We start from the raw sequence: 17,200 nt of genomic DNA, 5'->3' as shown, positions 1-17,200 counted from the left end.
GAATGCGCTGCTGCTGCCGTGAGCCGCTGCCGTGAACCCCGCCTGCTCAAGCTGCGTGCTCCCGCCAGCCCCCAGGCCTAGCCTGGTCGGGCTCCCTCGCCCTCGCCCTAGCTGAAACCTGCCCGGACCCCCTCGGGTCTCTCCTTCGCCGCTGCCCTGAACCCCTGCTCTCCCAGCGGGCCTGCCATGGCAGGATCCGCCTCCCCTCCCTTGGCCCTGAAAAGCACGAAGAAATTTTTGACTCTTTGCTCTCTGAATCTTTAGATCTGAGACCAAGGCCTTCTCAAACTAAGTTTATCAAAAAGCTGGATGAGATGCCAGAGGTGGACTTGCCCCCTGCTTTGCCAATGAAATCAGCAATAGCTCTCGCAGAAAGAGGTCTGGTTGGCCAGTTTACTGGACTTTGGCCATCACCAAGAACGGTTCAGAAATGGACGGAACGCAACTGGAGCCCAATGATACAGGGCAAGATCGCCATAAGATTTTGTGGCCGTGGCTTCTTCACCTTCCTGTTCGAATCAAAGGAGGACAAGAACCTCATCTTTCGCAATGGGCCCTATTTCATGGATACAAGAGGCTTATACCTGAACAAATGGACCCCGGAATTTGATCCGGAAATGGATATCCCAAACGCTGTTCCTGTCTGGGTTCGCCTCCCCCATCTCCCACTTCACTGCTGGGCGGACGAATCGGTAAGAGCTATAGGCAATGCTCTTGGAAAATACATTGATAGATCGGAACCAAGAAAACATGCACGCATGCGCAAGAATCTGTGTGAAGTTGATCTCGGAAAGGACTACCAGAAGCCATCAAAATCAAGGTAAACAAGTGGATGCACATTCAGCAGCTGGATTACGAACAACTCCCCTTCAAATGCAAGGTATGTCATGAGTATGGCCATTTTGCAAATAGGTGTAATAAGCTAAAATCAAAAGAAATAGATAGTAACGAGGAACCCCAGAGGGACCATGGGAGCAAGTCAAAAGGAAAAACCCTCTCAAAACCATGGCCTCAATACCTCAGCCCACCCTGCTTCAGGCATTCCACCCCGCCTCCGCCCCCTCCCATCTCAACCATCCCCTCGACCTCAAACTCCTTCGAATCCCTAACTGCCGAAAATCCCCCTTCGCCTCCTCATTCACCCGCCCTGTCTCTCCTTGCACAAACCCCTCCCTCCCCTCCTCACACAGTGGAAAGAATTCTTACCCGAAGCAAAGCCAAAGAAACCAACCAGCAATCAGATCCTCCGAGGAAAGTGGGCAGGAAATCGAACAAGGAGCTAAGGATGAGACGGCAGCAAAAGAAAATGGCCACAGGGACACAACAACCTATGGATTCGTATTTGGGACGGCCAAAGGCAGCGGCGAGAAAACAAAGGAGAAGACAGGATCCCACCCTTCAGCGGGTAAATAATGAATTTGGTCTCCTGGAACTGTAGGGGGATGGGCACCCCTCTAAAATTAAAAGCCATCAAGGACCTTCTTAATCAGGAGCAGCCAGATATCCTTCTTATTCAGGAGACCAAACTCATTAATCAGGACTTTCTCCAACAAACACACAGCGATTCAAAAACTTCTCAGGACTATCCAATGACTCAGATGGAGCATCAGGAGGGATTGGAACACTATGGAATAAAACAAAGTGGGACATCTACAACTCTCACCAATGTACATGGTGGATCAGAACGGACCTGAAGAACAAAAGCTCACAGGAAGTCTATCACATCTATAACATCTACGCCCCTAACCACTACAGGGATAAAGCATGTTGCTGGAACTCCCTAGAAGAAGACATTTCCTCTATACAAGACAGCAGACTGATCCTTGGAGGAGATCTGAACTAGTAAGGAATGTGCAGGAAAAATATGGAGGGAAGTATCATTCAGACCCCTCAAGAGACAAATTAGAAAATATAGTACAGCTATACAACCTAATTGACATCCCCCTGTCAAATGGAAAATATACCTGGTCTAACAAAAGGATAGGTGCTCAAAACATTAAGGAACGGCTTGACAGATTTCTAATTCAAGAAAGGGCAACCGAAAACTACTCAATTCGAAGTAAATTAATCCATGGATCAGCATCGGATCATAAACCGGTGTTTCTCTCTATGGACAAAGGCCCAAACCTCGGCCCTCTTCCCTTTAAGTACAACAAAAACTGGGATCTCAAAAAAGATTTCAGTCAACTTATCCAAACTCAATGGGCAAGAGAAGTGATCGGATCACCATATTATGTTTGGGAAACAAAGCTGAAGCAGCTTAGGACAGCGATAAAACAATGGGCCAGGGACCAAGCAATATTAGAAAAGAGGGAAAAAACAGACCTGCTAAACGAAATGGAGCGTTGGCACATTCAAATGGAACAAATTCAATACAAGGCAGAGGACATTGAAAAAGAAAAGAATCTCTACAAAGAGCTCTACAGGCAAAACCGCGCAGAGGAAGAGGAGCTCAGAATAAAATCTCGCTGCCTCTGGCTAAGGGCAGGAGATAAAAATACCTCCTTCTTTCATAATAGCATCAAGCTCAGAAGAGCATGTAACCAAATAGATAAAATCGAAGTAGCGGGGGTTGAGTTGAAAGGTCAAAACGAAATAAAAGGGGCTGCATTCAATCATTTCAAGAACCTTCTAACAGCAGACAATCATTATCATGACAGCGAGACCTTCCTCAACATTCTTGAAAGCAAAATCACAGAGGAGAACAATAAGGAGCTGGAACAAGAACCCTCAGAAGAAGAAATCAGAGAAGTCATCTTCAGCATGCAACAAGACAAAGCCCCGGGGCCGGACGGCTTTACAGTTGCATTCTACAGGCGGCACTGGGAAACTATAAAAAAGGATTTGGTAAGGATGGTAAAGAACGCCTTCAGAAACCAAAAAGTAGGGGAAAACACAAAGTCCACTCATATAGCTTTAATTCCTAAGGAGGCAAACCCCAAAACCTTTGATAGATTTCGTCCCATTTCGCTATGCAATGTCTCTTATAAGCTTATCACCAAAATTATTGCCAATAGAATAAAGAAATTTCTCCCTTTATTAGTTTCTGAGAACCAGGGTGGGTTTGTCCCAAATAGACAGATCATTGACAATGTCATCCTAGTCCAGGAAGCCATTCATAGCAGCCTCAATAGAGGAGAAAGGGGAATGATCATTAAATTAGACATGGCTAACGCTTTTGATCGAGTGGACCACTCTTTCCTTACAGCAGTCCTTCTTAATTTTGGCTTCTCCCCCCTCTTTGTAAACATCATCAAGGATGTATCAGCAATCCATGGACCTCACCCTTGATCAATGGACGGCCAAGTAATTATTTTAGAAGTTCAAGGGGGCTAAGGCAAGGCTGCCCCCTCTCTCCCTTTCTTTACATCCTAATGGCTGAGACTCTGAGTGCTCATCTAGAGAATCTCCGAAGCAAAAAGGAAATCACGGGAATTCGCATTGAAAGGGGAACAAAAGAGCTCAACCACTCCCTCTTCGCGGACGACACTCTCTTGATTGGAGGTGCATCAAGCCTGATGGCCAGAAGATTTAAAGGAGCTCTGGATGCTTTCCTCCTAGCCTCGGGAGGAAAGCTAAACAACAGAAAATGTAAAATTTATACATGGAATGTCCCTCTTCAGATTCAACAAAGAATTTCACAAATTCTAGATATTCCCCTCCAAAGAAGTTGGAACTCCTTCTCTTACTTGGGCCTCCCTCTGGCTAAGGAGCACATTAAAGCGGAGGTTTGGTCTAAACATATTGAGAAAATGAGAGGCTTATTGCAGAGCTGGGGTGTTTCCTGGTTGAATCTTGCAGGTAGAACCATCCTTATCAAAGCGGTCCTATCCGGCCTTCCTATCTACCAATATGCAATAATAATGGCCCCTGCAAGCATCCATAAGCATATGGAAATCATCATGAGAAGCTTCCTCTGGCAAGGAGGAAAGCAGGACTCAAAGAAGTTCAGTCTTGTCAATTGGGATCAAGTCACCCTTCCGTATGACAAAGGAGGTCTGTCAGTTAAAATTCTGAGCCTATCCAATCAGGCAATGGGACTCAAGCTACTTTGGAAGATCATTTCAGGACAAGGAGCATGGTGGGTCGAAGTTATCAAGAGGAAATACCTTAATGGCCCAAACTCGAACATCCTCCAAGACTCAATCGTGGATAGGCCGTGCACCCCAATGTGGAGGTTGGTTAAAAGAACAAGTACTCTAAAGAACAAGTATCTAAAAAAAAGCGGAAAAAAATGTCAAAATATGGCAGGATAGAATCATGGGATCAAGTCCCAGAGAATCTCTGCAAGATCTAAGACCCCTCCAAATTTGGATGGAGAACCAAAACATATCCTCCTTATTTGACATTTCCACCTGGTCCCAAAATGCTTGGTCAGATTGGAAGGTCGTGAACCTGCCCTTGGACCTAAAAGATCAATGGAATAAACTAAAAATCTCTCTAGCAGGAGTTGCGCCAATGAATAAAGAGACGGAGGACAGTTATATATGGGACACCTGTGGGGGCAACTTCACAGTGCGAGAGGGCTACAAATCACTGCAAGATAAGACTCACAGTGCTAGCTGGAACCTCTGCAAGGCAGCCTGGAACAATGAGTGCATACCCAAGGTAAAGCATTTTAATTGGGCCCTTCTAAAAGGGAAAATTCTCACTGCAGAAAACCTGAGAAAAAGAGGAATACAAGGTCCCTCAATTTGCTGCTTTTGTCAAGCTGAGGAGGAATCCATTCCTCACACTTTCCTCCAATGCAATTTCGCACAAAATTGCTGGAAACAGCTCCTTAGTCCTTTAGAATCCAGAAGCAGGAATGGCCATGTAAATAACCTACAGAGAAACTGGAGAAAAGACTACCCTCTGAGCAAGAAAGGGAAAAGAAATCTTCTTCGAATTTGGAATTGTATCCCAGCAACTCTCTGCTGGAATATCTGGTTGGCAAGAAATCACTATATTTTTAACAATGAGCAGATTAAAATTGACAAGATAATTGCAAGGACCATAGCTGGGATTTCTGAGGCAATCAGCGCGAATCACATAACTCTCCCTGATCAGCAGGGATGGACAAAAGAGGAGATGGATTGGTACAAAAGATTCAACCTCAGCCACTCCCAAAATCTTCCCCCCCAAATCAAAATTAAACAGAAGGGGCAAAACTGGAAACTGAGGGGGGACAAAGAAGAAGTAAATAAATGGATCACAGCTCAGAATCGCCCCATTCTCCTCTTCGATGGAGCATCAAAGAGCAATCCCGGGAAAGCAGGCGCTGGAGGAATAATAAAAGATCAGAAGGGGATCACAGTAAGCTACTACGAATGGGGTCTCGGGCAAGCAACCAATAATGAAGCGGAAGCATACAGTTTACTTTTAGGCACGTCAATCCTACACAGGCTCGGTCTACAGGATGCTCTAATCCTTGGAGATTCCGCTATACTAATAGCAGCAATGAACAAAGGTAAAGAATTTGGCAAAGCCTCTCTCAATCGCATCAAGGCAAGGATAATGGACACCCTCAGCCACTTGGGAAATACTACCTTGAAGCACGTACTAAGGGAGCATAATGCTGAGGCGGATAAGCACGCAAATAATGCGGTCAATCTCCAGCAGGGTCAGGTCAGAGATAACATCAGAACTTATGAAAAACCCATCCCATAAGGACGGCAGCTGTCTGTCTGATCACAGGGCAGAGTCCACCAGGAAAAGTCAGAACCATGATCTACTCCCCTGCGAACATCAAATCTTTAACATTATGCCGGCGTTCCCATCCCTCCTCAACCTCAGAATTTCCCCTCATCGTGACAGTCCCACGCTTCTTCTGGGCATTCATCACCTCGATCACAGAGATCGGAGATCCCTAAATCTGCTACCCGATTTCCCCTCTGCAACACTTCGGAAATATCTGGAGCTTCATCACTATGCTAACCCTCCCCCTCACCCTTATATTCCTCCTCCTAATCCTCCTCTCCACCATTACTCCGAGAAGCATTTAGGGTGCGAAGGCTTCTTTGAGATCAGTGGTTTTCGAGGGAACAAGCAGTGGAGTCCCGCTCCAGCTCATTCAGGCAGCAGACGTCAAGGAAATCAGCAAGGCTCTTCAATCAATCCGACTCTCCAAGAAGACATCAGGTATACCAGAAGTCATTTTCAAGGTTACTCGTTTCTTATTTGTTTTGCAGACATGGCAGAGGGACGTCAACCTGAAGCGCAGGGAAGGGCCGGCCCCCGCGAGAACCCCCTAGAAAGAGTCCTGGGAAATGATGCATGCGCGCTGTGCAAAGATCACTGTTTCCTGATCTCTCGTTTCATGAAGCACCATAATGACCTGCGTGAAGACTTCATTGCGGATAGCCGGTCCAAACGCAAGAAACTAGAGAAGCGCAAGAAGGAAATTGAGAACCTCCAAGACAGATGTGAGCACCTAGAGGAGGCACTTAAGCACATTCAGTCCATCACAGCAAGCATGCAGGCAGAAGCGTCTTCCAAGGAAAGTCAAAAAGAACAACAAGATCAGCAACAAGAGGACCACATGGAGGAAACCGTCAACCAATTTGGTGTTAATCTAATGACCTGCAAAGTCTGCCTGTTAGATGGCATTTTTGTAAGACAATACAACAGGCATCTTTTTCAATTCCTCTTCTTTAAGCTAATCTATAAGGCTTCCAGGGCTGCGTCCCTGTATAGTTTCCTCTCTTCCTCTTCTTCCAGCATATATGTATCTTACTCTGCTCTTTGCAGTTTTTTTATAATACAATAGTACTCGATCTCGTTAAAAAAAAATAATTAAACTATTAATAGTTCAAGTGACTTAAAATATTAATAAATGATTAATTATGACCTACTATAATTGTTAGTGTTTAATAATATTGAAAATGATCAATTATAATTAATTAAAGTTAACCATTAATGATTATTTTAGTCACATTAACAATTTGAGCTAGTTAACAAAATATATTAAATTATTACATTTAATAATATTATTACATAAATAATTATTATATGAAATTATTAACAATATATTAACCTTACTATTAATAACATTAATGTTAATATTTGAATTGTCAATGTTATATTTTATTATTATTATGTTAATGTCTAAAATGTAACTATTATGAAGAGTATCTATGAATATTAATGATAATACATAAAAAAAATTTAATATTAATATTATAGCTTAATTGTTATTAATATTAGAAGCATTTCTAATTATGCATAATTTTTTATATATTAATATATGTCTAATATTTGTATTTATATGTAATAATATATTAATAATAAACCTAATTTTATAGAGTATAGTTATTAATCTTATTTTATTAAGTTTATTCTACTATATTTATTGATTGTGATTTAATATATTAGTTAATATTATATAGTCGAGTTATGTTTTAATATGTTAATTTTTATTTAAAAATATATATTCTTAATCTTTATTATTTTACATAATTGTTTTTTAATATTTGTATTCTTCATATAAAATTGATTAATTTTATTATTAATGTATTGTTATTGTAATATTAAAAGAAACAAAACCTTTTTTATAAAAATCTTCAATCACTCGCAACCAAGAGTTGTTTACTTCCAGCTTTATAAAATAAGTATGTACGAATGCGCTGTGTTAGTTATTATTTAACAAGTGTATTGCATTGCAATTCTATTATGTTACAATTTTGTAAGAAGAGTTGTAGCTTACATTGGCGAAATTCTCACAGGAAATTTCACCTCAATCTAAAACCCAAAACCTAGATTTGAAACTAGTTCTTGCACTATGTGAGCTATTCTTTAATAATTGTATTGCATTGCAATTCTATTGCATTATAATTTTGCAAGAAGAGTTGTAGTGTACGTTAGCTAAATTCTCATAACAAACTAGACCATTATTACATGTTATCATAAGCATATTAAAATTTCTTTTAGTAAGACTATTTTAAATTTATTTTATTAGTAATCGAAATAATAGTTTTATAAAATTAATTTAAATTTTATTGTAGTTTTAATATTTGTATTTGTGTAATTAAAAATACATTAATATTAATGATAGTATAACATATATATTTTTATTATTAAACTAAATTTTATAAAATCTATATAAAGTTTGAAAAGTACAACATTCAACGATATTTATATATTCAAAAAAAAGATGAACCAAGGTTAATTGTGAATTTTGTGTGAAAATTGAAGTAAAAAATAATAGAACTTTAATTATTCACAAGTTCCAGCCATATAATATAATAACAAATGTTCATCATTTTGGGCAAACCATAAGCACTTTTGTAAATATTGATGAATGGTTAAAAATTTGATTTCATTTATATGGTCTATTTTTTGTGATAGTTTAAATTAATTAACTTAATTTTCCGACATTTTTATTTTTATAATATTGTATTTAATTTAATTAAAGATAGAGGAAAAAAATTGTAAAAAAAAATAAAAAATTTATTCAAAATATATATTAACCAAATTCTCTTAAAAGATTAAAATCCAATCTAATTAACTTAACATGTCTAAACTTTAACTTTTATTAAATTTTGTATTTAAGCAAATTAGAGTGTTAATCTCAATGAAGAGAATGGGCAATCATGTAAAAAATTAATGAAACATAAAGAGAGAATAGCAACTCCTATTCAAAATGCTCATGGATCTAGTCATCCATATGTCCATGTCCCACCCTCATAATTTAGATAATGGGCAAGATAATAATTACTTCAATGAAAATTCTTACATTACCTTTATTGATTCTCCTAGGAATATGGGCATCCATCCTCATTGACGTGCAAGTATAGTCACAAAATACAATCTATGTGATAAGAAAAATGATTTAATGCACTTGCATAGAATGAGTTGTTCATCTGGTAAAACTGTAACGTATACCCAATACTTGCAAAACTCCAGCAAAATACAAAATAATAATGTATTTATCATTGATATGTATCATATTTATCATTAATGATAGCACATCGTGCAGGTTTACAAAGACCAACCATTGGAAATTTGCACAATTATAAAGACACATGTGAATCCTTCACTATGTAAAACATCCCTAAGTTGCAATGAACAACCTTCATTACACAAAACAAAACCATGCACAAAATCTTATGAATTCATAACACTCTCAATGCTATGACGCATGTTATGGATTCCTAATCTAGAAAGCCAAAACCTTCAAGGAGCCATTAAAACCTAGAAAGTTAACATTAAAACCTTCACAAAAAATAAATGACACTCCTATTCAAACCATAATAAACCAAGCAACAACAACCATGCAAAACTAGTAGAACCTAGAAAAACCCTTTGTCATAATAAGAATTGGAAAAGATAAATGAAAATTACAAAAGGAAAACTCTCATTTCAGAATTGAAAAGAAAATAAAAAGTGTTGATGCAAAAAGGATAAGCATAAGCCTGTACTAAAGAAGTGTTCAATGAATATAACAATAATGAGAAACTCTTGTCACTTCCCCTACTGTTTGCCAAAATTTTTCAAATTTTTTAAAAAAACATGTTTCAAAATGTAATGCAACCATGTTTCATTTTTAAAATTTTTTTAGTTGAGAATGAAGCCGCATTTGGCACCATTTCATTTGGAAGTTGGAAATAAACCCATTTCAAAAAACATAGTGTAACCCACTACTATATGTTTTAAAATGCATCCAAGTTTCATCATTTTTTTGGTTTAGAATGAAGCCATGTTTGGCACCATTTCACTATTTAAATTGAAAGTTAAATACATTTAAAAACATGTAATGTAACCCACTACTATATGGTTCAAAAAATAATGGAGCCACGTTTCATCATTTTTTTGGTTTAGAATGAACTCAGTTTTGGCACCATTTAAATTGAAAGTCAAGCGAATTAGAATGTAACAAGGTAGCAAAGTTTTAATATTATTTTTCATTTTGAAATTCATTTTTCTCTAATCTTGATAGGGTTTTCATTTTTCTCTATTTATTATAAGTGGTGATAAGTAATAGGTGGAGTAAATTTTTAATCATCATTTGGTAAAAAACTATTTTAAACAAAGTCTAAACACCTTATTTAGATATACTAGAAAGTTAGCAATTGATGTAGTGGGGTTGATGACAATATGTTGGTATCCTTGGATTTAAACCATAATCTCAAAATTATTAATTAAAAAATGATTCAAATGACCAATGTCAATAAAGAGACACTTATTGGTATAAAATTTAAAATTTTTAAATTTCAATACAAAAATTAAAATTATTAATATTGAATAACATAAATTAAATAATAATAATGATTAGTATACTCGTTAAAATATAATAATACTTTTATGATAAGTTGTAGTGTTTTTTTTATATATTTGAAAAATATATTTTATTTATTTTCTTGATATTTGAGAAATTGAAATAAAAAATAATTAAAAACAAAAAAAACAAGAGAAAACAAAATATTAAAATATTTAATCAATAAATAAAATTTATATATGTTATATCTACACATATATATTTAAATAAATAGAAATTATATTAATTATATTTATATCGTAAATAAATAAAAACAAAAACAAGATTCAAAAAAAATCAAGAAAGGAAAAACATATAACAACCCATCTAAAATAATGTAAATTAACATGGGAAAATAAAGAAAACACCGAAAATCAAGAAAGAACAAAAAAAATTGATCGAAAAATCAATAAAGCACTGATTTCTTTTTTTTTGGAAAAAGTTCACGAGAAAGGATTCTAAGCCCAAAATAAAAAAGCACGAAAAAACCAACGAGTATAAAGCGAAAAAGCTCAAGAAAAACAAAGATAAAGGATTAACACAAAAAAGCGCAAAAGCTAATGAGTTGCAGTTATAATCCTTGAGAGAAAAACAAAGAGAAGAAATGGGTTGAACCCATTCTTAAAGGCCTTAGCACGTATGCATCTGTGTGTTTAAATGGGGATGAAACCATTCTATCGGGCTCTAGCCAGGCCTCACGGCTGGTTCTTCGTCCATTTTGTCCATAGATTATTCTTTGACAGTTGAGAATTAAATCAACAGTAATCTATTTCGCCAAGCGATGGATTTTTTTTTTTTTTTTTTTATAACAATTGTGTCCATTTTGTTTCAATCTAAAATTGGTCCTTCAGGTGATCTGGGCCTCCTATGTTACAATAAGGGTCGTTGGGAAATTGGTCTTTCAAGAAATCTACTATTTCGAAAACACTCGCAAGCGAATTCATAAACATTGCCAAAGGCTTTTGATGTGCATTCATAAATACTCAAATTGTGACTCAATTCCTTTCACCATCTTTTTGTCGCGCAAAACTGATGTTCTGTTGTTCAAATCAAACGTTGTTGTGTTATGTATTTAAAGGTATGCAAATTGTTTTTACAAATTCAATAGGCATCTATTTTTACAAAATTACATCAAGTTTATACATTATTATTTTTCGTCTAATTTTGTTTAACCCTATCTAATTTTAATTTGTTTAACTATTTAATTTTATTATATTGAGACTCATAAGTTGTTTAACTCGCATCTAGATTTATAATTTTAAATCCCAGGAAAAAATTTCTTAATTTCAATTTGTTTTTATCTATATTAATTATATTTCATCATGTCATTTTTGAATTCAATTCAGTATTTCTTAATTTCAATGTTTTTATCTATATTAATTATCATCATGTCATTTTTGAATTCATTCAGCTTTTATCCATGTTATTATATTTTAACTATAAAACCCACTCCCATTTTATTATTACTCTATTTGAATATATCAAAACCCTAGAGCTTTCATTTCTTACAATGTCGTTCATTATTGTTAATTTATTCAACATTTCATCGAAGGATTTCGTTTCGGTCTGATCTCACCCTCTATTATCACAACAAGAATGAACGAAAAAATCGTCGTTCCTCGTTCAAGAAATCCTGGTATGGGAAATTGTCATCAAATTGTCCATGTTACTCCAATGTTTTCCATCGTTGAAAACCTCGTTCCATCCATCATCTTCGCAAGTCTCAAACCAGACATTATTAAATTGTTTCTACCAATACTTTTTCGATTCTTAGTTTAAATTTAGTTTGGTTTAACTCCATCTATTTTATTATATCAATATTCTCTATTCGTTTTTTTCCACTAAACTATTATTATGTTTGTTTCAGTTTCGTTTTGTTTAACCCCGTCTATTTTGTTATCGCGAGATCGCGAGATGACATTCTCCCGTCGTTTTTCTTTTTCTATTAATTTTTATTATAATGTTTTTTAATGTGAAAAATTTTAACTAAAAAAATCCTGAATTCTTATGGTCTCTTTTATATATGATTAATATACAGCTTGATTAATTTAAAGCATGTGTTTCAAAAACAGGTTCAAAATATGTATGCCTGTAGACTTATCAAATCGCTATTACAAAAAAGTATACATCTTTGGTTCTGCTTGCTGTGATAAAAATGATATATTATTATTATTATTATTATAAAAATAAAATAAAGTTCTATTATAAAATGAAGTTGTATTTACTTGTCATTATATATATTCTTCCTTATTTACTTGTTTATATATATATATATATATATATATATATATATATATAAAAATATATTTCTATGATCAAATATAAAAGCAGACGTTCGTAAAGAAAACAAAAAACAAAACGGACGAGTCTAACAAAAGCAACCATACTAAAAAAATCCAGGGTAATCACAAAAGCTGACGATCTTGCCGTTAAAGGAATCTGAAAACTGAAACACAAAATCAAGAAAGCACAATGCAAAGTTAAAAAACTTAAAAAGCAAACAGAGAAAGTATTCTAAAAACCGTAGAGCCATTACAGATCTCCATTACAATTATGAAGTCCTTAGAGCGTATGTGTGCGTTCAGGATGTTCTTGGTCCATTCTGTGCAGTTGTGTTTATTTCAACAGTAATTGAAGACTTGAGAGTTAAATTCATTGGTCTGTTTCGATGGTATAGCTCTCGTATGTTACAATAAGTCGCTGTAGCTCAAAAGCCGAAATTGGTCCTCAACACGGTTAAGCGAATTCATAAACACGGCCAAGCGATTTGGATGGATTTTGAAATCGTGACTCAGAACAAATCTGACTCAACTCAATTCCTTCCACCCTGTGCTGTTCAAAGGTAGGTAAATTTCTTTTACAAATTCAACAGGCATCTGATTTTACAGAATTAAATGCAGTTTGTACATTATTAGTTTCACTGTAATTTTGTTTAGCCTTTTCTAATTTTATTATATTGAGACTCGGGAGTTGTTTACCTCGCATGTCTGAAATATCTACATTTCCAATTTTACATCGCCTTTCTTTAACCGCGACAAACATTTCTTGATTTCAATTCGTTTTTATCTATGGTGATTATGTTGATTATAATTCATCCGGTCAATGATTTAAGTTCAGGGTTTACCTATGTTACTATATTCGCACCTTGTTCACCACCTTGGTGATTATGTTGATTATAATTCATCCGGTCAATGATTTAAGTTCAGGGTTTACCTATGTTACTATATTCGCACCTTGTTCACCACCTTGTTTAAGGCACCTTCTTCACCACCAAACCCATTTATTACGTTTTAGTATTACTCTCTTATTCATCGTCCTTCCCGACTCTCCCAATCCATCAAAACCCTAGTCCTTTCATTTCTACAATGTCGCAGTCTACGGCATTCAATTCTGTTTATTATCAAATATATATTATTGGTGTAATTTTACATTAATTTATTATTTTAATTGTGTTAGTTATTTTTGTTCGTGAATCTCTGTTCTATTAAAGAGCGAAATGTATATTTATTTAACCTCCATTTAAATATTACATAGTTATTATTTTAGGTTACAATTCATTCTTATGGTTGAGCAAGAAATTTCAATTTACTTATTGGGTGGGGGGCTTATGGTCGAGCCTCCTTAATCATCCTAGGAAAGCTATAACCCAATTGTAAGATGATGACACAAATAGGTTCCATGTTAAAGGGTGATGTTATTAACGGCTGTTACTTTTTTAGACAAATCTGGAATGATTTCTACCTACTCTTTTTTTATATGTATAGTATATCCTTGCCCCTGGAGGGACAAGTGGTTTCGCACCTTCATTATTTCATTATTTGGAAAGAGAAATCCAACTGTACTCAATTCAATAGTGTCTTTTTCATTAAGATTTCATGAGCCCAAAAAAGAGTGAAAAGTCTACTAGATAGAGTGTCCTTCTTATAGTTTCATGAGTGTGAGAAATGGAGAAGAGTTAGCTCACCATTTTGCATTTTTTCACAAGCATGAAAATAGAAAAAAGGAATCTCATCCTTGAGAAATGACAATGTATATTTTATAAAAATTGCTAGAATGTATGTCTTTATTTTTAGTTTCTTAATTTACATTTTAAATAGCAAAATGGGATGCCATTCTTTTATTGAAATCCTAAAATGGGTTTCAAGTTTATGATGTCTATAAAGTTATATATTGTGAATATATATGCTTATTAAAAGAATTAGTTTCACTTATTTCTAAGTAATTTTAAGTGAAGTCAAGTTTATAAATTAAATACAAGATTTAAGTTTTAGGCTTAGGCTTATGTGAGGGAGTAAGGGATGGTGATACCAAGAGATAGAGCGAGAGGGGAGATTTCGAGAGAGAGTGATTGGGAGAGAGTGTGAGAGACTGAGACATACTTTAAGATAGAGTCAGGGAGAGAGAGAATGAGAAAGAGGATGAGAGATAATAAAAAGAGAGGGAGAGGGAGAGAGGGAGTGAGAGAGAGAAGAAGAAAAAGAAAGAGGGAAGGAGTGAAAGAGACATAGAGAAATCAGGAGAGAAAGACAGCAAAAAAGGAGAAGGAGAGGAGAGAGAGAAGGGGGGTAGGGGAGGTGCGGGGGGTATTGAGAGAGAGTGGGGATATCAAGAGAGAGAGAGAGAGAGAGAGAGAGAGAGAGAGAGAGAGAGAGGGACATGAAGAATGAGAGAGGGGGAGACTAAGAGACAGAGGGAGATAGTAGGAGAGAAAGTGAGAGTGAGCGGTGAGGAGGGGGAGAAAGAGGAAAATAAAGAGTGAAAGTGGGAGAGGGGCAGAAAGAGAGAGGAAGTGAGAGTGATACAAGGAGGGAAAGAGAGAAAGGGAGAAATAACGTGTGAGAGAGATAGGGGTGGAGAGAGAGAGAGAGAAAAAAAAAAGAGAAAGAGTGAGGCAGCCAGAGAGAGGGAGGGAAAAATAACGAAGGAGAGAGGAAATGGGAGTGGGGATATCAAGAGAGAGAGAGGGACATGGATAATGAGAGAGGGGGAGACTGAGAGACAAAGGGAGATAGTAGGAGAGAGAGTGAGAGTGAGTGGTGAGGAGGAGGAGAGAGAAGAAAATAAGGAGTGGAAGTGGAAGAGGGGCAGAAAGAGAGAGGAAGTGAGAGTGAGACAAGGAGGGAAAGAGAGAAAGGGAGAAATAACATGTGAGAGAGATAGGGGTGGAGAGAGAGACGGAGAAAAAAGAGAGAGAGAGTGAGGCAGATAGATAGAGGGAGGTAAAAATAATGAAGGAGAGAGCGAATGAGAGGGGGGCGAGAGGGAATGAGAGAGGGAATGAGCAGGAGAGAGTGGGAAAACAAGAGAGAGGGAGAGAGGGGAGGATATTTACAGAGAGAGAGTGAGGAGGATATAATGTCAGAGAAAGTATGTGAAAGAGACATTCTGAGAGTGAGAAAGAGCAATAGTGGGAGACAACGAGAGAGGGAGATAGCAAGAGTGAGGAAGAGAAATTGAGAGAAAGAGAGTAATAAATAGATATATAGACAGAGAGAGGGGGGATGGCAAGAGAGAGAAGATAGGCAAGAAGGGAGGAGGCAGTAGAAAGGGAGTGAGCAAGAGGCAGTAGAAAGTGTGTCATTAGAGACATAGAGATAGAGAGGGAGAAAGAGGAAGATAGAGAGGAACAGGGGGGAAGAGAGAGAGTAAGAGACGAAATGAGAGGCTAATATATTGATAGAGAGATAGATAGAGAAGGATACAATGTTTGAGAGAGAGGGAGAGAGAGACATAGTAAGAGTCATAAAGAATGATTGAGAAACATTGTGTGAGAGAGATAACAACAGTAGAGTTGAGAGAAAGAATTATAGGGAGCGAAAGAGAGAGAGAGGGACAAAGGGATGGAATGATAGAGGGCATATTTTTCCCCTTCAACATTCTTTCACAATATATACAAACACATTTTGCATTTATTTATCATCTCATGTAATATTCTCATTGTCATTTATTGCAAAATGGATTTTTGAATTAGAATCTCTCTTCTTTTCTCAAGAATCTCTATGGCTTAAATCCCATGGAGAGAACCGTGAATTTATGCTAAAACCTTTCCAGTGTTGAAGCTTTAAATTTTTCGTTGTTTTCCACATAGATTTTTCACAAATATGGAAGAGAACAACAAGGCTGTACTTTGAATGATCATTGAAAATTTTAAACAAGAAGAAAAATAAATAATGGTGTTTCATTTGATTTATTCGAGTGTTTGAAGATTTTATTTTCATTGGAGATTTTATTTTCATTGAGAATTAATTCCCATGATTTTATCTTCATAGCATGTGTGAGTATGATAGGAAATTTTTCTATATATTATATTATTGTTTAATTTTTTTAAATACATCAATAATATTTTTAAATTCAAAAGGAAAAAATAGGGATTTATTTAAATTTTTTTTTTTATAAATAATTTTGTTTTTAATTTCACTGTAGAGGAAACATGATCCTTTTGGGATATATATAGATTTTTTATTAGAAAAAAAAAGGAAAAAAAAAAAAAAACTTGAAAACGTTTTGTCAATGTCATGTGATCTATTTTATGTAAATTTATGTGGTTAAATATGTCAGAGTCTTTGCCAAAGGAATGGTATAACTTGGTTAATGGTTCTCTATGCCATTTATATGCTTATACACCATGAAATGACTATTGTGTGGAGCTTTTCTTATAAATTTATTTATTTTAAATCAGGTTTTCATTTCATTTATTTCCTATAAATCTATCATCTCTTTGAACTTGTGTGGAGAAATATTTTTTGGTTTTGGAATTTGTGTTTTTTAACAAATTTGTTGTATTTCCTTCCCACCAAAAATTTATATGCCACACAATGTATTTTATTTTGTAGGTTAACTAACCTATAACTATCTTAACTCGAGATCAAATATGTCAAGGTGAAAACCTCTTTCGTGGGTGCAAAACTCGAGGAATGTATGGATGTATTAATTGTTTTAGAGAAGAGTCATAAAATAGAAGGTTAT

At 35.8% G+C, this 17,200-nt stretch overlaps 1 protein-coding gene across 1 annotated transcript; it reads left to right on the top strand.

Moving 5' to 3' along the window:
- The first annotated feature begins 3,374 nt into the window (after positions 1-3,374).
- LOC149216998 (uncharacterized) lies at positions 3,375-5,649 on the top strand. Its single transcript, XM_089390104.1, has 3 exons — positions 3,375-4,194; positions 4,379-4,608; positions 4,966-5,649. The coding sequence occupies exons 1-3, from the start codon at positions 3,375-3,377 to the stop codon at positions 5,647-5,649; spliced, it is 1,734 nt and encodes a 577-aa protein (XP_089246230.1).
- Positions 5,650-17,200: the final 11,551 nt, after the last annotated feature.

This window comes from Pinus tabuliformis, chromosome 1_1 (assembly GCF_031772625.1).
Source record: "Pinus tabuliformis cultivar Carrire ecotype Pingquan chromosome 1_1, CPIR1, whole genome shotgun sequence".
NCBI classification, from domain to species: Eukaryota; Viridiplantae; Streptophyta; class Pinopsida; order Pinales; family Pinaceae; genus Pinus; species Pinus tabuliformis.
The sequence above is the reverse complement of the archived record's forward strand: the minus strand, read 5'-3'. Positions and strand labels throughout refer to the sequence as shown.